The sequence below is a fragment of the Corylus avellana genome, chromosome ca2 (genome assembly GCF_901000735.1).
Source record: "Corylus avellana chromosome ca2, CavTom2PMs-1.0".
Taxonomy (NCBI): Eukaryota; Viridiplantae; Streptophyta; class Magnoliopsida; order Fagales; family Betulaceae; genus Corylus; species Corylus avellana.
Window position 1 is genome coordinate 16,656,135 of NC_081542.1, and position 21,101 is coordinate 16,677,235.

The 21,101-nt window shown below is 36.3% G+C and overlaps 2 protein-coding genes across 2 annotated transcripts in view; both read right to left on the reverse strand.

Moving 5' to 3' along the window:
- Nucleotides 1-452: 452 nt before the first annotated feature.
- On the reverse strand, nucleotides 453-15,277 carry LOC132170725 (DEAD-box ATP-dependent RNA helicase 10-like). The gene is made up of 14 exons (XM_059581810.1): nucleotides 15,083-15,277; nucleotides 14,579-14,711; nucleotides 13,753-13,876; nucleotides 13,546-13,615; nucleotides 11,907-11,969; nucleotides 7,196-7,270; nucleotides 4,542-4,661; nucleotides 4,252-4,293; nucleotides 4,092-4,166; nucleotides 3,303-3,449; nucleotides 2,995-3,132; nucleotides 2,054-2,165; nucleotides 1,881-1,969; nucleotides 453-816 (listed from the first exon to the last, which is right to left on the reverse strand). The coding sequence occupies exons 2-14, from the start codon at nucleotides 14,694-14,696 to the stop codon at nucleotides 706-708; spliced, it is 1,284 nt and encodes a 427-aa protein (XP_059437793.1). The 5' UTR covers nucleotides 14,697-14,711; nucleotides 15,083-15,277; the 3' UTR covers nucleotides 453-705.
- A 2,312-nt stretch (nucleotides 15,278-17,589) lies between these two features.
- Nucleotides 17,590-21,101, reverse strand: part of LOC132169173 (SWR1-complex protein 4-like) — a 3,924-nt gene continuing 412 nt past the window's right edge. The window contains exons 2-6 of the mRNA XM_059580250.1: nucleotides 20,531-20,657; nucleotides 18,394-18,465; nucleotides 18,258-18,315; nucleotides 18,083-18,117; nucleotides 17,590-17,981 (exon numbers count right to left, since the gene is read on the reverse strand). Coding sequence (XP_059436233.1) covers nucleotides 17,901-17,981; nucleotides 18,083-18,117; nucleotides 18,258-18,315; nucleotides 18,394-18,465; nucleotides 20,531-20,657 — 373 coding nt within the window. The 3' untranslated portion in view covers nucleotides 17,590-17,900. The remainder of the gene's footprint in view (nucleotides 17,982-18,082; nucleotides 18,118-18,257; nucleotides 18,316-18,393; nucleotides 18,466-20,530; nucleotides 20,658-21,101) is intronic.

Sequence of the window (21,101 nt, forward strand, 5' to 3'; positions counted from 1 at the left end):
CAAGTTGGCTTCAAAGACTGATGCTACTTAACCATGTTAGGCAAAGTGCTCTCAGACCCCAATGGAGAATATGCAATATCCATAATGTTGAATAATATTGTGTTCTGAGTTGTTTGATAATGTTTTTTGCTTTTTTGTTAAAAAGCAACAAGTCACCCTAAAAAGGGTTGCCAAAAGAGAGTGAAGTCACTAGAAAACACATCTCAAGAGTCATTAAAAACAGAGGTTAAGTTAGATGAAAAAAATGCTTCAATCACATGGCATATACATGTGACCCATATGAAACCACAGAAATTTCCTAACATGAAACCTATTAGGAGCCGAACTATATCATTTGGATTTTAAAAACCTGGAAAAACAAGGCACCATTCTCCAACAAACCCAGATCTGCTGCCCAAACAGGCGGCTAGATTTATTGGTGCTGCCGAAGCAAAAAGAAAACAATTAACATCAGCAAAAGAATGTCTTTCTACAATTATCTCTTATCTGTAGTTTAATAAGTTTTATAAAATATATTTGAGAAAGCTAAACCACACTCCATATCTTATCTTAGCATCTAGAAAGAAAGTTATGGTACAAACATTTAAACTAAACAAAATTTTGAAAAAAATATACATATATAACCTCGCAATTATTCAAAAACAAAAAAATAATCTAAAACATTTAAAAATTCTAACAAAATTTGCTATCAAGAACTGTTTAAATTCATTTTCTCTTCTTCTTAGAAAACTTCCCATCCTTGATGCCCAAGTATTTGTCCATATCCTCCTCATCATTTCGTCTTTTCCCCTTCTTGCCACCAGGTTCGTCCATTCCCTGTAGAAACAAAAAAAATAGACCAAAAAAGAACAATTCATTAATTAATAATAACTAGGTTCAAAAAACACAAAAATAAAGCTCTTCCATAGGAACCCTTATAAATGGAAAAACTTTATGAGAGAAAATAACTAAATTGGTCCATGGGAGTAAAAAAGTATCTTAAATACTTAGGGTAATCTATCTGTCCAAAATGGTTACTACCGTCAACAATTTGACGAAAACCTTTAGATGCACATGAGGATCTACAACACAATGAATTGCTAATTGACACATGGCATAGCAGACGGCTCAACCTTATATAAAATTACAATTTAGCTACAAATAAAAAAAACAAAGACTTCAAAAAAAAAAAAAAACACTCCTCACAACTGTCCTCACCAGATGAGGGAGCCCCCCACTCTGAGGAGCAGCCTTCCCTCATACGGGGACAGCCACACCTGGTGAGAGGCAACCTCCCCTGAGAGTGGGTCGGCCAACTGCCCCTCACCTTGGGAGACCTCCCTACCTAATGAGGGGCAGCCTCTCCTTAGATTGGAGACCTCCCTACCTAATGTGGGGAAGCCTCTCCTTAGAGTGTGAAGGCTGGCGCTCCTTGTATGGTGAGGGGAGGAAGCCCCTCGAGAGGCAAGGGGCAAACAATCGCCCTCTTTGAGGGGCGGCCACCCTTCACAGGTGAGGTGACCTCTCTTTTTATTTTATTTTAGTTTTTATTCTTTTTAATTTGGGGGTAAAAATATAATTTTACAATAGGCCAAGTCATCAGCTACATTAGAAAGTTTACCACATGGCCATTATAATACTACAAGTAATTTTTTTACTGTCCCCTTCCGTTTTCTTTTCTCAATTATTGGTTGTCTACTAGAATAACTAGTACTAAATAAGAGTATCCGGTAAGGAAAACCAGCCCATCATCATGCTGTCTTGGCTGGTGAAAAGTTTTTAAAAACATATTACTCAGATAAACCAGAATTTGACAATTAATCACAAGAAATGGACAGGGACACAACTGTGTCCCAACCCTATTGTTGGCACAGCTATTATAAATCTTAGTCATTCATTACCCTTCGAGATATTCCTGTGGCCTCTTTGACTCGTTCATTCAATTGCAAGACTTCCTCTCGCTGAAAAGGCATCTCTGGCAACTCCTTACCTGAAACAAAGAAAAACTCATAGTTTTAGAGACACTCTTGCTTTACAATACCTCTCCACACAAAACATGGCATGTATTGTCTACCTAGAAGATTCTCTATTTGTTTAAACCACACCAACTGATATTGATCCACTAGAGAGATTGCAACACCAGATCGTCCAGCACGTGCAGTTCTTCCCACTCGATGGATATAATCCTGTGGGCAAATTTGATTAGCAAACCCAAGCATATAGAATGAGCAACAAGAACAAACACAATTACAAGAGAGGATCTGGATGCATAATTTCTAAAAGTGTAGCAGACCCAAATTCCAAACGATAATCAGGGAAACAACTCAAAGAGAAGAAAACAATGCTAATGCAGACTTCTACAAGGACGCATGGAAATTTCACAGGGGTGGGGAGTGAGCAGGGAAAGGAACATCAGCTACCACTTTGTGAATCCAAGCAAGAACTACAAATTGTTTAATTATGCAACGACAAACAATTAGTGAGTAACTACTCTAGAAAAGTTGTCATCTACATCAATTAAAGCATTACATACTCTTAATATGGTCTTTTAAATTAGATTCAGGATAATTTGACAATACTCGACCTCTCTAGGTCTTAATGTGATATATAAAGCTGAGAAAGGTCCATACTGCCCCTCAATGATAAAAAGAAGGTCTAAGTAGAACCAACTCTGTACCAATTATACAAGATTCTAAGTATCTGGTTTAAGGGCTAGGCATGATGTATCATTTTTAGATAAGCAAAACAGGTTTAAAAAGGCCAATTTTTAAGTGCTTTGAAAATCAATCTTTGTGCTAGTTCTCAAAAGCTGCTTAAAGAACTGGAGTCACTTCATAAAATCAATAAAAAGCCCCACCAAACAAGCCATGATACACAAGGATGTATACCATACCCTCTCAATAAATTACAATTGATAATCTAAAAGGCAATATCCAAGAAAGGCTAGATAAATTTAGAAATAAGGGTGCATAAAATAGAAAACGACAAAAAGAAAGCTAAAATGGCAAGCCCAACCTTGGGATTTGAGGGAATATCATAATTGATAACCAGATCAACAGAAGGAATGTCAAGTCCTCTACTTGCCACATCAGTGCAGACAAGAATATTGGACACTCCCGCCTTAAACTGATTCAAGGCTCCAAGTCTCTTTGACTGTTAGAAAGCATCCATAGAAAATGTTATGGCAACGTCAAAATAACATCAAAGAAGATAGAAAAAAAAAAAGAGAAAGAAAAAGGAAGATAAAAGAAAAGGGGTAACCAACACCTTTATAGATATACAAATCAAAATCTTTATAGTTTACTTCAACTAACAAATGGTACCTGTGCCATTTCGCCACTAATTGGAATAGCCTTGAATCCAAGATTTCGAAGAAACAGAGCAACAAAACGCGTTGCATAACAGGTACGCGTAAAAACCATTGATGAAAATCCACACTTCTCAATCAAAATATATACAAGGTAGCAATCCTGTAAAGACATTAAATATGAATGTACATACAAGAAAAATACCAAAGACCAACAGCATACAACAACAACAATAACTACGCAAAAAAAAAAAGAATGTCATAACATGAACAGACCTTCAAAGTGCATGTCATGATCATGCTTTCTAAATTCTTGTTTAAACATATCTCTCTCCAAAAAGCATGTCACTTTCACCAAAAGGGGCATGCCTCCTAGTGACGCCTCTTGATACATGCTTTGTGTCACTCAACCAAAATGTGCACATGCATATGTTTTTTTTGATAAGTAAAAGAAAAGTAAAGCACTGTACACATACACATGTAAGACTAGAGTTGATTCATTTTTCCTTTACATTGCTATTTTAAGGTGAAATAAATGTTTTTGGCCCATATGCAAAAGGCTGAACTAATTCTTGTATATTTTTCATGAACTTTTCCACTGGCTTCTTCAATGGGTTCAAGAACATAACTGTTAAAATGCTTATTTAAATGGAGAACAAGATGATTTGCCTAATACCCATTAGCAAACATAAATTCAAATGTTTGATTTATTGGCACTAATCACCATCAATAATACTTGCCATACATATCTAGCCTTTAGCATAACATCTTGAAAAAGCAATTTGAAGCTAAGAAAAGGAAATACCTTGAATTTATCAGATACAAAGCAATAATGCTGCTTCAGTGTGTCAACAGTTGAATATTTCGATGCTACTTCAATCTGAAATAATAAAAAAACTGACAATTCTTACAAATCATGACAAAAAATATGAACAGTCTCATTACAAAAGAATAATCATCATTACCTTTACTGGATTTCTCAAACAGACCCTTTGTAGCTTCTTAACCTAATGAAACATCACTCAGCATGAATAAATTAAAAAATATATGAAACACAAAAAAAGTATACCTTTCTCATTAAAATAAAATATTATATGGACAAAAACAACATATATCTTTCATCTAGGAACCATCCATGCATCTCCAGCATCCCTTGGCTACGCATCACCAAGACAATACTACTACTAAAGTTGATATAATACAAATTACATGAATCAACAAATCTTTTAAAAACCATAAGGATATTAAAACACACCTTTTTTGTCATTGTAGCGGAAAATAAATATGTTCTCCGCTCACGAGGGATAACATTTAAAATTTCGTCGATCGATTTCTCGAATTCATCATTCAATAGTTTATCGGCTTCATCTAAAACCTGGTAGAAAAGGAAACTAATGTAACTATTCTTAATACATTGAGGAATAAGATGTAGTGACGAAAATAAAATGACTAAAGATCCGGAAAAAAGATATTAAATGAATAGAGTAAAGCATCCTCTACTAACAACATCAAAACATATTAGAGTTTGTGAATTACAAAACGGATTGGAGGAATAGATATTGTAACTTTGCCGCCACAATGTCTAGTTTTTTTATCTTCAAATAATATACCTAATAGACTCTATGGATATCAAATTGAACATTGTGCAAAGGTCAATTACCATTTTCTTACAGCATGTCTTACCTACTTTATACCATAAACCATACAATTGAAAAACACTTGCACAAATTATTTCTATACTTTCCACATGCCTCTCCAAAGTAAAATAAATGAAAGCAATGATAAGCACACAAATTAAATCTATTCATAAACTAATTAATTAATGAAAGAAAGCAAACTCATAGCTCGCGGAAGTAGGATATATAACAACCCAGGGAAAGCACTAGCAACATTTGCGCTATCACTCCGAAAAGACTAGTCAAGTTGCAATTAGAGCTCCCTAAAATAAATTATAAAGTTCGGTCTCGCCTAGTAATGAACCAATGCGGAACTTAGCATCCATGAGCTCTTTACCAACTCCATGTAAGTAATTCATTTTCTCAATGTGAAACTAACTTATGCGGGACAAACAATAAAAACAAAACTCACACGGTGAAAAGAGGGAAAGTAGGGGAAATAAGAGAAAGGGGAATAACAGAGAAAGACAAACGAAGCTAGGAGAAAGAGAGATTGAAAGAAGGGGGAGGGGAAAGAAAGGGAGAGAAGAAAATCAATTTCTCATAAATTTTATTTCAACGAAGTCTACTTCAATTGGAGCACAAATTACACCTAAATAGACTCATTGACTAAACCCTAACCCTAATCTAAGGTAAAGCTCATTTATTGAATTACCAAAAATACTCTAGGGTAATCACCTATTTATTATATTACCAAAAACCACACCATTGTCTCTTAAAAATTAAATAATGCTGAAGATACCCTGATTTTCCATGGGACCGACCCTAATTAGCTACGTAATCTACGAGGCTTATTCTTATGCTTTGAAGCAGTGTTAGGTTTGAAGACAAACTTAGCCAAGTTGGAATTGGGCCCTATTGGAAATGTTGATAATGTGTCTAAGCTAACTGGGATTTTGGGCTATGGGGTTGCGTCTTTGCCTTTAAAATATCTTGGTCTTCCATTGAGAGTGTCCCATAAGGCCAAGAATATTTGGGATGATGTTATTGAGAAGATAGAACGTCGACTGGCTAGTTGGAAAATGTTGTATCTGTCTAAGGGTGGTAGGCTTACCCTTATCAAGAGCACCCTTTCCAATCTACCTAAGTACTTTATGTCTCTATTTCCTATTCCCACGGGGTGTTGCAAACAGTATTGATAAGCTTCAATGCGATTTCTTATGGGGTGGACTAGGCAAAGTGTTCAAATATTACTTGGTGAGATGGTCTCTTATCAGTGTGTATGCCGATCTCTAAGGGAGGGTTGGGGATTAGAAACCTGTAGAGGTTCAATTATACTCTCTTAGGTAAATGGCTTTGGCACTATGGGCTTGAGAGAGAGGCTTGGCGGCGAGTGGTATTGGACGCTAAATATGAGAGTTCTTGGAAAGGTTGGTGCTCTAGGGAGCTTGTATGGGGTAAGGTTATAGAAGAATATTATGAGCGATTAGGGGAAGCTTCGAAGAATATCGTACCGCATCACAAGTTTTTGGGTTGTCAAGGATATGTTTAGTAGCTTGTGCTTGAAATGTCTTAATTTCAAAATTTGTTCACGCGGTTCCTTTGTTACTATGGGAAATTATTTGAAGCATATGTTTAGTAGCTAGTCCTTGAAATGTTTTTTTTTTTAATACGTAATTGGCCAGAAGTGGAGGGATAGAGAGAGAGATTCGAACTAGCAACCTCCATTTTACAAGGCGTGGTCCCCAACCGATTGAGCTACTCTTTGGGGTTACAAATTTGAAATGTTCATGCAAGAAAATATGGAAACCTGATTTCCAAAAAAAAAAAAAAAAATCAAGTAGATCCTTGGTTACAAAAGGAAATTATTTAATTAGGTGTTTGTTTCATTTTCATGCACAAGCATTTCGAACCTAGTTACCATAATATGGGAAACCAAGCTGCAAATACTTTACTTTTTTCATATTCATGCCAAACATTCTTTTTTTGAAAAGTAAGCAAAATGTCATTAAAAGCAAAAAAGGCACAACTCAGATAAATTGGAAGTATACAAGAGAAACATCTAGCTACAAAGGGAAAATATTCATGCCAAAGGTTCTAATTCACCTTGTAATTTCAAACCCATATATTAATTCATCAACCTCATATGAAACTGTTTTGACACTCCTAAAGGCTCCTACAATAAAACTAAATATAATGAGAAATAGAGTGCACATAGCACATAGCACATAGCACATAGCACATATATAATAGATAAGTAGTATCTGGCTGACATGTAATAAGAAAACCGTACCAAATACTTCAACGTGCGAAGGGAAAAACCTTTAGTGTTGGAAAGATGATCCAAAAGGCGTCCAGGTGTTCCAACCTACAAAGGAATGAAAAAAATAAGTAACATTAAAAGTGGATAAACAACTAATAAGAAAAAGGCAGTAAAATTGATTTTCTGGATTTATACCGAAAAGCTTAAATAATGAAGTGAATTAAGAAATCCGAACAAATTCAAAGAAGCTCCTTGGGCAATTGCACATGCAATAATTTGAATGGGAACTTGTGAGTATGCAGCTCTTTTGGTGATCAAGTTGCATTGCACAAGTACCAAATATCCTTTTTCATTAAATTATCATCAGTAGAAACGCCAAATATCCTTTCTCTTTATCATTAAAAAAGAAGTTCAAAAAGAAAAGCATAAACCACCGTTTTGTCATGCTTATAAATACACTCTTAGGTTTATTATCAAGCATAAGGGACAAACAAACACCTCTCAAATTCAAGACTAAGAAGTGAAGGCAAAAGTACAAGTAATTGTTTTTAGTAACTAAAATTAAAACGTAAAATAGGCCTAAAAGCAGCACAACCCAACTATAGGGGTACACAGAACCAATAACAAGACAGCTCAGAATCCAAAAACTAACATGAGACAGAAGCCACCAAAATTGATTATACCTTGTCAATGATTTATAGATTCCATTCATTCGAATAATGAATGATATATGGGATTAACTAAGCCTACCAACATTTACCATTATACATGCTCAAATAAGAATAAAACCCCACCACACTACAACTCACAGCAATCCAATCCAAGGCCACAAACTTGCTTCACACACAAACCAATTGTGGGGCAACCAACTACCCACAACCTCAAGACAATTTTCTGCAATCATCAGGTTGTAATCAAATAATACCTAGACGCCTAAACTGTAGCCAATCTAGTTTTTTATGAAGCCTAATGGAATGTGAGAGGGTTGAACGAGGGGGATAAATGTCTGAGGGTGAAAAACTAACTCAGAGAATGCAAGGTTGACATTGTTTGTTTCCAAGAAACTAAGCTTGAAATCATGTCTCGTAGTGTTATTGAGGAGTGCGTGGGGGAATTCTCTTTGGCTATCACCTTTAGAAATGTCGAGGATCATTTCACTTAGGCTTATGCGAGTGTGTCTATGGCCCTAATTCCGATAGGGATAGAAGGCTTCTTTGGGACGAGTTGGCAGGTTTACTCAGCTGGTGGAATTTGCCTTGGTTCATTGGGGGTAATTTCAACATTATCAGATTCCCTAGTGAGAGATCGGGTGAAGCTCATTTATGCCTAGCTATGGTGGAGTTTTTTTATTTCAATTTTGATCAAGGCTTAACGGATCTCCCTCTAGTGGGCGAAACTTTTGGCTGGTCAAATACTCGGGAATCTCCCTCTTGGTCCATAATTGATAGATTCTTGGTCTCTCTAGAGTGAGAAGTTGACTTAAAGAGATGAAATGAGGGAGGTGTTTGGCAATGTAGAAAAGAAGAAGATGATCCTTTTGGAGGAGCTACGTGTTCTCAGTATCATTGAAGACAGGAAGGCATTAGGTGTTGAGGACAGTATGAAGAAGACAAAAATTGTTAGTGAATTATAACAATCCACTCTCATGGAGGAAGTGAGTTGGAGGCAAAAGTCTAAGATATACGGCTCACGGAGGGCACGGAGTTTTTTAACATAATGGCTAACTCCAACAGAAGGAACTCCATTGACTCATTAATGATTGATGGCACAATTTCTACCAACCAATCGGGGATCAACGAGCACAGTCTATTTTTATAAAAAGTTGTTTACCGAGAAGTTTAGTTGGAGGCCTGTGGTGGACGGTCTTTCCTTTGATTCTATTGATGAGATTCAGCTAGTTGGTTGGAGAGAGATTTTGAGGAAAGGGAGGTGTGTGGAGTTATGAAAGCAATAAATGGTGATAAGGCGTCGGGCCCTGATGGTTACTCTATGGCATTCTTCCAAGCTTGTTGGTTTGTTTTGAATGAGGACATCATGAAGGTCTTCGTGATTTCTACACTAGCAGTAAGTTTGAGAGAAGCCTTGATGCTACATTCCTCACCCTCATTTCAAAGATACCAGTGGCTCCCGATCCCAAGGTTTTTCACCCTCTTAGTCTAGTGGGTAGCATTTACAAGTTTATAGCTAAGACTCCAACAAACGATTAAGATGGTGCTGGACAAGATTATTATTATTTTTTTTTATAAGATTCTTTCTTAAGTCACAAAATGAATTTATAAGAGGTAGGCAGATTCTAGATCTTATTCTTATTGCCAGTGAATGCCTTGACGGCAGATTGAGATCTAGATACCAAGGATTATTTGTAAAATGGACTTAAAAAAGTTTATGATCATGTTAATTGGGATTTTCTGCTGTGCATGTTGAGAAGGTGCGGGTTAGGGGAGAAATGGTGCTCAAGTATAGCTCATTGTATTTCCTCGATGTGTTTCCGGGTTTTGGCAAACGGCTCTCCCACAGGCTTCTTTAGCAATTCTCATGGGTTGAGACAAGGGGACCCAGTCTCTTTTGTTGTTTGCTATAGTGATGGAGGTGTTGGTAGGAAGATTTCAGCAGCAGTGAGTGGAGGTTTGTTGTATGGCTTCTTCGAGGGAATAGGGACTGATATCTTCCATCTTCTATTTGCTGATGATGCCTTACTTTTCTGTGGGGCCGAACCAAATCATCTATGCAATTTATGGAGAGCATATTCATATGTTTTGAACTTGTGTCAAGCTTGAAGATGAACTTAACCAAGTCGGAATTGGTTCCTTTAGGAAATGTTTATAATGTGGCTGGGTTGGCTAGAATTATGTGTTGTGAGGTTGCCTGCCCTTGAAGTATCTTGGTCTTTCGCTGGGGGCATCCTATAAGGCCAAACATTTATGGGATAGTAAGATTGAACATCAGTTCACTAGTTGGAAAAGGTTATATTTGTATAAGGGTGGTAGGATTATCCTTATCAAAAGCACCCTATCCAACTTCCCACGTACTTCATGACCCTCTTTTCTCTCCCTATGAGTGTTGCAAACCATATTGAGAAGCTCCAATGTGATTTCTTATGTAGTGGGCTAGGTGAAGAGTTCAAATATCACCTAGTGAGTTGGTCCAAAGTTTGTACATTGATCTTCGAGGGAGGGTTGGGGTTAGGAGCTTGCCGAGGTTTAATCATGCTCTCTTTGGTAAGTGGCTTTGGCACTATGGGCTTGAGAGAGGGGCTTGGTGAAGAATGGTAGTGGACTTTAAATATGAAAGTTCATGGGGAGGGTAGTGTTCTAGATAGCCTATCAGGGTGTATGGGGTGGATTTATGGAAAAATATTGGGAGGGGTTGGGTGAAGTTTTGTAGGCATACCAGATTTAAGGTGGGAGATGATTCCAAGGTTAGATTCTGACATGATCTTTGGTGTGGGTATATGGCCCTTCAGACTCACCCCTGCAAAGTAAACCCCGGTTCCGTGCACCGCATCTTCGGAAGTTTTCCTACACGGAACTGGTTAAATCGCTGGCTTTTTACCAGGGAGTGTGGCCCCAAGAGATTGTTTGCACCCATGAGATGTTGAACCTTGGACCTTGAAGAGAGCAAACCTTAAGACCAAGGCCTTCACCACTTGGGCCAAACCCTTGAAGTTAGTGACCCTTAAGGAAGCCTTCCAGTTTTATTTGGTATTGCTTGCGCAAAAGATACTTTTGTTATGGCTCACGTGGAATTTCTGGAAGTGCCATTTGGGAGGTGTATTTTTTGCCTCATTCTTCAGGGTGTTGTATATAGTGAGAATAAGACAGGAAGGGGTGGACAAGTTGTAGTAGGTCCCTTCCAAAGGAGGGTTGTTTGGTTTGTGCCTAGACGAGTAGTCGATTTGTATGTTTGTTGGTGGATTGTTGGTAACACTCAGAGTGTTGTGTGGAAGATGGTGCCTTGGTGCCTTTTGTAGTGTCTATGGAAAGAAAAGAATGATAGCAGTTTTGAGTACCGTGAGATGACTTTAAAGGAGATTAAATCTTTATTTTAAATACATTGTATTGCTTTTGTTTTTCCTTTGGTGAATATTTATCATGTAAAGCTAGGTGGCTTCTCTTGTATACTTTCTATGTACCTGAGGGCGCTTTACGCTTTTAATGATATCTCGATTACTTATTAAAAATATAATACCTAGTCTTCCATGGGGCTTAAACGATAGCTTCATTACAATCCTAACCATGAGGTAACCCAATTCAGATTAAGAAGGATATTGGTAAGACCCACACCCCCTCCAATAGGGAGAAGTTGTTTTGTAAAATCATTATAACATTTTGATGTCTTTATATTTCTCCAATCTTAATGGACAGTTACATCACTTCAAGAGTAACCAAGAGGGAGCCCATTCAACGGGTATCAAACTCATAACACAACCAACAACATTTTTGAACTCATACAAATCAGTACTATAATCACAAGAAATTCAAAAATACTTTCAACTATATTATTGTTCTTTTGATTGGATTCTTTCAACGACATTCAAATGCAAAAGGGGCAATGTTACCACTATAAAACAAAGAAAATACTTATCGAACACAACAGATTATCATAGACTCCCATGCAGTTTTGCAATCCAGCATAAACAATATGGGAAAAAAATTCACACATTCTCAGTTATGCAAAAATTTATACCTTCGTAAAAATTTTCAGCAGGAAACAGGTAAAAAGAAAAAAGAAAAGAACTTACAACAATGTGTGGCCGGTTTGCAAGCATCTTAGTTTGTTCCATCATGTCTACCCCTCCAACAAGCTGCACAGAATTTGGTAAAGATACTTACTAAAAATATTGGTTGATGTTAAAAAAAAAATGCAACTTTAACAAAAATCTTCTATCAAACCACGCTATCATACAAATTGAACCTAACAATCTTTGCATCAAAAGATTTAGAAACCAAATGGAGACCCTTCCTTTCTCTTGAATTTCCTCATAATCGCTGTTTCTAATGCACAGATTTTCATTGCAACATCATTTAACAAAAGAAGAAATGAGTCAAGAAATATACTCTTGCACCTCCATGACAGAGATATTAACAACATTCCCATCTCCATTTATGATGCATCCAACAATGGGTTATGTCCTTGTCTTACATATTAAAACTATAAATTTAACTATATCAGAGCAATCAGGACTTCTTGATATGGAATCTTTAGAAAATTCAGCACTACATTACCTTTCCTGATGAGTTCTTCAATACTTCTTGTATGGGGTTTAATGTTTGAAGACTTAGCAATTATTAGGTTATAAAAACATTGAATCTTGATTAAATATTGAAGGAATTTTATGGCTGTTTAGTATTAAAACAATGAATAAAACGAGGAAAAAAGAAAAGGTAAACCATAGACAATCAGACCTCTGTTTCCTATGTAATCACAGCTAGAAAGGAGAAGACGATCACACCTTCAAAACTTCAAGAAAGCTGCTGAAATTTCATTCAACTCAATTTCTAGACATTTTGAAAGATTACAATAAAGCCTTAGGCCATTGCCAATCCTCCTAAACCAAGAAAATAAATTAATGAATGAAAATAGACAAAGACTCCAAAACTTAAAAGAAGACTCCTCTATAACAGCCTATCAACAAATCCAAAAATTATCAGATTACCCCTACTTCAATAAAACTTAATTAAAACTGAACCAACAGCTTCCTAACAGGTAAAAAAACCATAAAAAGAAACTAAAACTAAATGGACTAAACTTCGTGAGCCCTAACCAGGGCCCACATTAACCAAACACCATAATTTCAATTAATTTTTGTTTTTGAGTTTGCTCTTCAGAAAAACTTGCTGCCTGCATCACCTTTTAGCATTAAAAACAGAATTACAACCATTGAACTTGTGTGTCAAGATCTCACATATGATGTAAAACCCATAACAAAAGAATCAGTGATAGTGAGTCTACCATCATTTTCAAATCCATTTGATTGATGGATGTCAAGCAATCAACTTCTGGGATTTTATCCTCTAGCTTATGAAATTATAAAACTTATATTCCAATAACAGTGCTAACTTGTAAGCAGAACCACAAAAAATTAAATAAAATAATTTACCATTATAAAAGATAGCTTTAAATAACATGGCTAATTACACACTTATAAGCACGAAAGTACTTATATGGATTGAAAATGTAAAATCTAAAGCATAAAATTGGATGTACAAAAGTAGAAACTATATTCTGTAGACATGAAGCTAAAAGTTACTTGGTACGAAGGAAAGACAAATTATGTGCTGAAATGTAGTTCAAATATACAATGAATGACAAACATAATCAGAAAACTCATATACAGTGTAAAAATTCTATTTAGAAACCAATTTTGATCAAAAACTCACCACTGCACACTTAAGGCCAAAGCCAGATCCCAATGCTTTGAACTGCTCAGCAATTTGAATTGCAAGCTCCCTTGAATGGAACAAGATGAAAGGATAAGTGGAAGCAAAAAAAAAAGAAACCAAGCTACTTATCAATATAAGCATTCTTCCCAGAACATGAAATAAAAAGATTTCCTTCAACTATCAACCAAGGATCAGATATCAAACCTTGTTGGGGACAGAGCACAAGCAAAGAATGCATGTGGAGATTCTAAACATGCTTGCAAAATGGGAAGAGCAAAAGCTCCAGTTTTACCAGAACCCGTTTGTGCAAGTCCAATCAAGTCTTTTCCTAAAGTAGAGAAATTAAAATAGAATTGAGTGTTTTAAAATAATATAAACAATTAAGCAGAAGATAACATAAAATTGAAGTAAATACTTAAGACATATATTCCAATGGTTACCAAGAAATATACAAAAAGTCAAGAATTAACAAATTTTGATTCATAAAAAAAACACAAAAGGCTAAGATGAGAATATAGAACTGTCTGCCTAAGTAGAATAATCATATCCATTTCAATAAAGCAAAACAACATCAAACATAATGATCAATATATAAGTAATTGGCATTAAAAATTCAATTGAGCATTAAAAATTGGCAATTACTCGGGGGAGAGGGGTAAGAAAAGCACCAACAAGATAAAAAAACCAGGTTGAAATACTTATGATTAAGAAAAAAATGAATCCATTTCAGAACACCTGTGAAAGCAATAGATATGGATAATCATAAGAAAAAGACAAAAAAAAAAAAAAGAAGCCCAAAATTTCAACCGAGGAACGGACACATAATCTACTTTTTAAGAGTTAAGTATTATATACGCATTTTAAGAATTAAATCGAGATTTTCCAAACATAAATCATAAAACAAAAAGAATTATTTCCTTCAATGTTTTATCCATTTCTCACAACTAAATATATAGTACTGAAAAAAAAAAAAACAATGAGATTAAAACACAATGACATAGCAAAAGATTAAGAAAGTAAGAGCACGGACCATCCAGTGCATGAGGAATTGCTTCAGCCTGTATTTTCGATGGAACGTTCCATCCCAAATTTTCACAAGCCTCGATCAATTGGTCACACACTCCCAAATCCTTAAATGTCTCCCCCATTCTCAATAACTTTATCTGCTAGGAAAAAAAACTGTCTCTTCAATTGAAAACGATTATAAAGATGTTAGGCACCCTAAAATTAGTATTATAATTATTAGAATATGATTTATTTCTACTATCCTTGCTAGGTTAGGATTAATTCTACTCTATGAAAGTAATGTAAGTTCCTTTAGGCTATTCATCCAATAACAATTTCAATCAATTGATATAAGCAATCTTTAGAGGACAGACCCCTCGAAGTGGTCACATCTTTTCTTCTCTATTTTTCTTTTCATTTTCTCTGATTTTAGTTGATAAGAACTACGGTTCTAACTACTTGGTATCAGAGCGATTCTTTTTTGGGTGTTTTTCTATATGGTTGGTGAGCCGTCGTGCGAGTGGATTACCTGTGCGGAGTGGTGATCGACGACCAGGTGGACTCTAGTGGTAACGCTGTGCGCTGTGCGCGGTGCTGCAACGTCGGAGCTAGTGAGCTGAGTGCGGGAACAGAAGTTGGTGGCTGACGGCGTTCGCGGCGGTGTCCAGCCGTTGGCGCTCCAATGCTGTTTTGTGATTTGTGAATCGCGCGTTGGTTTATTTGGTGGAAGAACCACGCTGTTTGGTTGCAGCGTTCGGTGTGAGTTCTTATTCCAGTGCAAGGCTAGCCTTATCGCAGCATAGGTACTCTTATTCCGTTTTGGTGTTAAAATCAACAGTGTATGGTTACAAAGTTACTGTCACCCTTATTCCAGTTTTGCTTTTAGCCCTGGAATAGTTAATCTGCGTAAGGGCCCCAAAAAAAAAAAAAAAAGTTTCATGCCTTCAACTCAGTCGTAGTATTACCGACCTAAATCAATAAGGCATGGCCCCCTAGTATTCACTATATATATATATATATATATATACATATATATATATATATATATATATATATATTGTGTTTTTACAATGACACTACTGAAAAAAATACCAAATTTGTGCAAAGGAGTTATTTGTTGAAGGAGCATGCTACAAAAATTTTTTTATTTTTTATTTTTATGTTGGGGAATCTCACTAAGGCAGGGACCTTCGGACTCATTCCTACATAGTAAACCTCGATCCTGTGCACCGTACCCTCGAAAGTTTTTCCACACGAAACTAGTTAAGTCACTCGCTTTTCACCAGGTAGTGTGGCCCCAATAAATTGTTTATACCCATGAAGTGTTGCTTTATAACTTTTTGAAATCTTAAGGAGTAATTACTTATCTGTCATGTCTTCAAATCACAAATCACATGGGCTAATTTAGTAGTTTTCCAACAAAAAAAAAAAAAAAAGCCACAGTCTGAATTCTACTGTCATTGAAATTATGATTGAGACAAAGTTAAATGGAAGGAAAAATTACACTTTACCACCCTAAAGTTGGCAGTGATTTTTAATTTGACATCTAAAGTTTCAATTTTTGCAATCCACCCCCACAAAGTTTCAATTTTTTTTTTTTTTAATTCAGCCATTCCGTCAGTCAAAGCCGTTTTGACTGACGGAATAGTGGTCACGTGCGACGCATGTGATCACTGTTGCCTTTTTTTTTTTTCTTTCCTAAAATGTCCCCACCCTCATCAAATCAATTACCAAAAACTACCCTCACCTGCATGGGCAATTTCTGATGTAAAGCCTTGACGATCCCGACCATCTCGTCTGTTCATTCCTCCTAGCTTTCATCAAATCCATAAACATAAGCTGAGCCTCTCTACTTCACAAATTGGCTGAGAGCCTTTTCATAACCTATTAAACTCTTTATCATGGTAGTATAGAAAGGTAAAAATTGACATTTCTTATATCTGTTTTGATATAGGTTTTAAGAGCAGGAAGGTCAATTTGTGAAGCTGAGCCTTTTTGCAATTATTCTCATAACCTTCTCAACAAAAACAGGCAATTTTGAGAGACAAAGCCTCCACCAATTGCTCGCAATTTGCAGGCTTCATCTGTGAAGCAAAACAGATGGGGTTCGACGTTGCTCTTGAGCTTCACGATCACCTTCATCCCCAAGAACCACAAGGTGGATTCTGATGTTTAAAGCGGCTTAGATTAAAAAAAAAAAAAAAGAAGTAAGCATTTAATATCAAAATTTCTTCACTTCTCAAAGTTTTCTCAGCATCCAAATAGAGGTCCGCCTAATATGTTGAACTAGAATCACTTTGATTGGTTGATGGAAAAAAAAAAAAATGGAATCGATTTAATTAAATCAACATAAATTTGTCCATGTTCTTTTGATTGGTAGACTAGAATCGATTTAATCGATTGGACCTGATTGTAATCGATTTAATTTCTTCACTTCTCCACCCCTCCTTTTTTTTCACCAAACAAACAGAAAAACAATGGAAGACCTTGATGTAGACGTTCTCAGCAGCACACTCCTCCTCGCCCAGAACCCAGCCCTTGCCGTCGCTGAAGCAGCGTGGCCAAAAGTATCGGGTTTCGCCAAAGTAGACCTTTTCACTGGAGAGCTAAGGAAGCACGTCTATGGAGAACAGAGGAATGGCGGTGAGCCTCTGTTCCTTCCAAGTAGCCCCAGTTCAGAAAAAGAGGACGACAACTACATCCTAGCTTTCATGCACAACGAGATGGAGTGGAAATCAGAGCTGAGAGTTGAGTTGTTGTTGACAAACAGAGGAGTGAGAGTCGTTGGGATGGGGGGCATTTTGGGTACGAAAAGGCCAAAAGTAATCACGTGCAACCCACGTGATTACTGTTCCGTCAGTCATAGCAACTTTGACTGACGAAATGACTGAATTGAAAAAAAAATGAAACTTTGTGAGAGTGAATTGCAAAAATTAAAACTTTAGAGGTCGAATTGAAAATCGCTACCAACTTTATGAGGTAAAGTGTAATTTTTTCTAAATAGAAATAACATTTGCCAAAAGAAAAAGAAAGAGAAGCTTAGAAATGTAGTCGAGGATCAATTTAAATTGGTCAGAAACGGTAACATTGTTGCATCACATGGGCCAAACACTAGTTATGTACAAAAAAATCATCATTCACAAAGATCTCTGATTTCTGCACCTCACTAAAAGCATTGCGGCCTAAACTTAACTACATTATGATGAATTGATGAGATGGTCTTGAGTTAGTGCTTCCACGTCTGCTTCCCACGAAACAGGAGGAAGAATTCTGCAACCAAAAACTTCCTTCTTCTGCTTCTACTTCATTGGAAGTTCATTTGCTTCCTCGCAGCTAGATTTATTATTTTATAGATCTGATGCCTTAAATTTTCTAGGCCTTTTAGACTGAGCTGGTGATGATGGAGCTTCTGATAACCTCCCAGGTGCCTTCAAAGTACGAATTACAGACAAATTATATTACATTCAGCAAAACAGTGCAGGGAAGAAAAAATAAATCATTAAACAATATGAAGTAGACAACTGAGTACCTTGCGTTTCTGGTCCCTTTTGCCAACCCTTTCCCCTGGAATCCCAATTAAATACATGACTTCAGTATTATTACTATTGCTGTCACTTGTCTCAATATTTAATTAAAAAAAAAAAAAAAAAAGCAACAGGGCATTTATACATAATGCAGCCCCGGATGGAAATGTCCAATATTACCTCCAAAACTCATGTCGGGAACAAATGTCCGATCCTGATCCCCACCACGGTATAAGCGCTGTTAGCATCTCAGAATCACAAACTCGAGATTCGGAAACAAAACCAGAATAAGAAAGGAAGAAAAAAAATAGTTTACCTTAGGAGTGCCTGGTGTATCAGCGTATGAACCATCTCGAAAAGATGAACCTTCTGCCTCCTTATATTGTAACTGATTATCAAACATTCAAGTTATAATGTCAAAGAAAATCAACAATCGGGGAAAGCTAAACAGTTCTTTGCATTGTCATACCAATAATTCTGGTTTTTTTTTTCCCCCTGTTTTTAAAGGCATCTATGCCAATACACTACATTGATAGAGTAAATTCCCAAGTAGTTCAATATTCCTAGCATTAGTCACTGACTTATATTCCTAGCATTCATAAATTTAAGTGTAGTGCGAAATACATAACCCAAAACATTTAACAGTTTTCCTCTCTCTCTCCTCTTTTCGCAGGAAAGGGGGGGAGGGGGGTGTTGTTGGTGTTAACCCCATATCCATGGAATGCCATAAAAAATAAATTCATACCCTTCCCAAGTAGTTCAACATTCCTAGCATTAGTCACTGGCTTTATATTCCTAGAATTCATAAATTCACGGGTAGTGTGAAACTATATAACCCAAAACATTTGGAAGGTATTGCAATACAAAAGGAGATGCTTCAGTTTCCAAAAGTAGATTTCAAGTCACATCCTTGCATCAGCAATCACTTCCTGAGAGATGAATCACCCCAAACTTTTTTCTGAAATTTTAAATTACATGGTAGGAGTTGAACTTTAACAACCCAAGCCGTAAAAGCAAACAGAGATGAACGGCACATGAACTTTACAGGAGATGACAAAATGCAGAGGACACTTGTCTGGAACACTTAAAAAATTCAAATATGATGAAATAAGAAGTTTGCAAATTATTTGATAAAGAACTATATAAAGGACGAAATATACAGACACATGATCATAACCAAATATGGAAGCATGTATGACAAAGGAAATATTTGCTATCTTAAAACTATTATTAGTGAATATAGTGAGATTTCTTGCAGAGTGTTATTAGTGAAAAGTTCAAATTTTACCTAGTAAGTTGGTCCAAATTTCTTGTGGAGTCTGTCACTTATGTTCAATAGAGCTCTCTTTGGGAAAGGGATTATGGCGCTACAAGCATGAGAGAGAGGCTCGGTAGAGGATGGTAGTGTATTTTAAATATGACAGCTCATTGAGTAGGTGGTGTTCTAATGATATTCATGATCGTATGGGGTGGGTCTATGAGAAAACATCATGAGCGGGTTTTTTGTTGTTGTTGGAGGGTTCTAAGATAAAGATTTTGGCATGACGTGGTATGGAGATCAAACTCTTAAGGTAACTTTTCCAGAGTTATTCAATATTGCTCGTTTTAAGGATGCTTCCGTGACAGATCATTTGGAGTTTTCTAGTGACTCTCATTAGTGGAACGTATAATTTTATCTTAGCAGCACATGACTGGGAAGTGGATTTCTTTACCTTGTTCTTCAGTCTATTGTACTCCTTTAGACTACGACGAGGCGGTAAAAACAAGCTGTTTTGTTAGGCCCCTTTGAAGAGTGTTGTTCAATGTTCTTTCTCCCCATGATAGTACTCATTTCCTTTGGAGGAGTATTTGGCGGAATAAAGTTCCCTTGAGAGTAATGTTCTTTGCTTGGTCAGCCACTTTAGGGACCCTTACTATGAATAACCTTAGGAAGCAGTGTATCATAATGCTAGATTGGTGTTTTATGTGAAAAAGGAGTGGAAAATCCGTTGATCACCTTTACTCTATTGTGAGATTGCTAGTGTCCTATGGACTGCCATTTTCAGCCTTTTTGCATTAGACTAGGTCATGCCTGGATGAGTGGTAGACCTCTTAGCAAGAGGGCAGTTTGATAGTCTTCATAGAGCAGCAATGTGGAAGATGATTTCATCTTGCCTAATGTGGTGTATCTAGAGAGAAAGAAATGATCGAAGTTTTGAAAACTGCAATAGGACGGTGGTGAAATTAAAGGCTTTTTTCTTTAATACCCTTTACCATTGGACGGCTGCCTATGATTGCTTTCATATTTCTACAAATCATGATCTTTTATCTTCTTCTGGTTAGGTGTTTCTCTTGTATACTTCATGCTTATTTAGGTTGCGCCCATGCGCTTTTTAATGAATTTCGATTACTTATAAAAAAAAATGTCAACAAAAGAAATGATTTTCATGAAAAGAATTTAACATGTTCAATACCTGCTTCTGGAGATTAAGTAGAGTCAATATTTCTTTTCTTAATTCAAGATGCTCAGCACAAACTAATTTGGTCGGAACTCTTGGTTTTAGATTGACCTGTAAAAGATAAGGATACCTTTTTATACCCCTTTAAGTAATTTAAAAAGAAAGATGCAAGAATTATTGCTCATAGAGTGAAACAACTATTTAGCAATTAAAAAAGCATCTAATTATCACAAAATTTCTGGTAAATTAAGAATAGAGTCCAGTTAAGCTTTCAGATATGCTTCTAACAAATTATGGAGCAAAAGAGATAAGTACACAAGGTTGTTTTCGGATTTCTTTTGGGTCTTTATAATTATCAAGGTGAATATTATTTATCTTATTTCTCATTTTCAAAATTGTTCTTTAAGAGATAATAATATTTGGATGAACACATTGATGCTAGCAATATCAAAATTACATGAGGGGGAATGGTAAAAAGGAATTAAGTTTAAAGGATGGTAAAAACGATACTGGATAGAAACTTAAACTCACCAGTCATCATGGATATTTTACTACACACCAATATATAGGCCTTGTTTGGTATCCG

Excerpts from the sequence above, each read along its gene's own strand:
- LOC132170725 (XM_059581810.1), bottom strand. The coding sequence starts at position 14,696 with ATGGGGGAGACATTTAAGGATTTGGGAGTGTGTGACCAATTGATCGAG. Across the intron at positions 13,877-14,578 it reads AATTCCTCATGCACTGGATG|GAAAAGACTTGATTGGACTT; the intron begins GTCCGTGCTCTT and ends TCTCTACTTTAG. Across the intron at positions 1,970-2,053 it reads ACAAATAGAGAATCTTCTAG|GTAAGGAGTTGCCAGAGATG; the intron begins GTAGACAATACA and ends TCTTTGTTTCAG.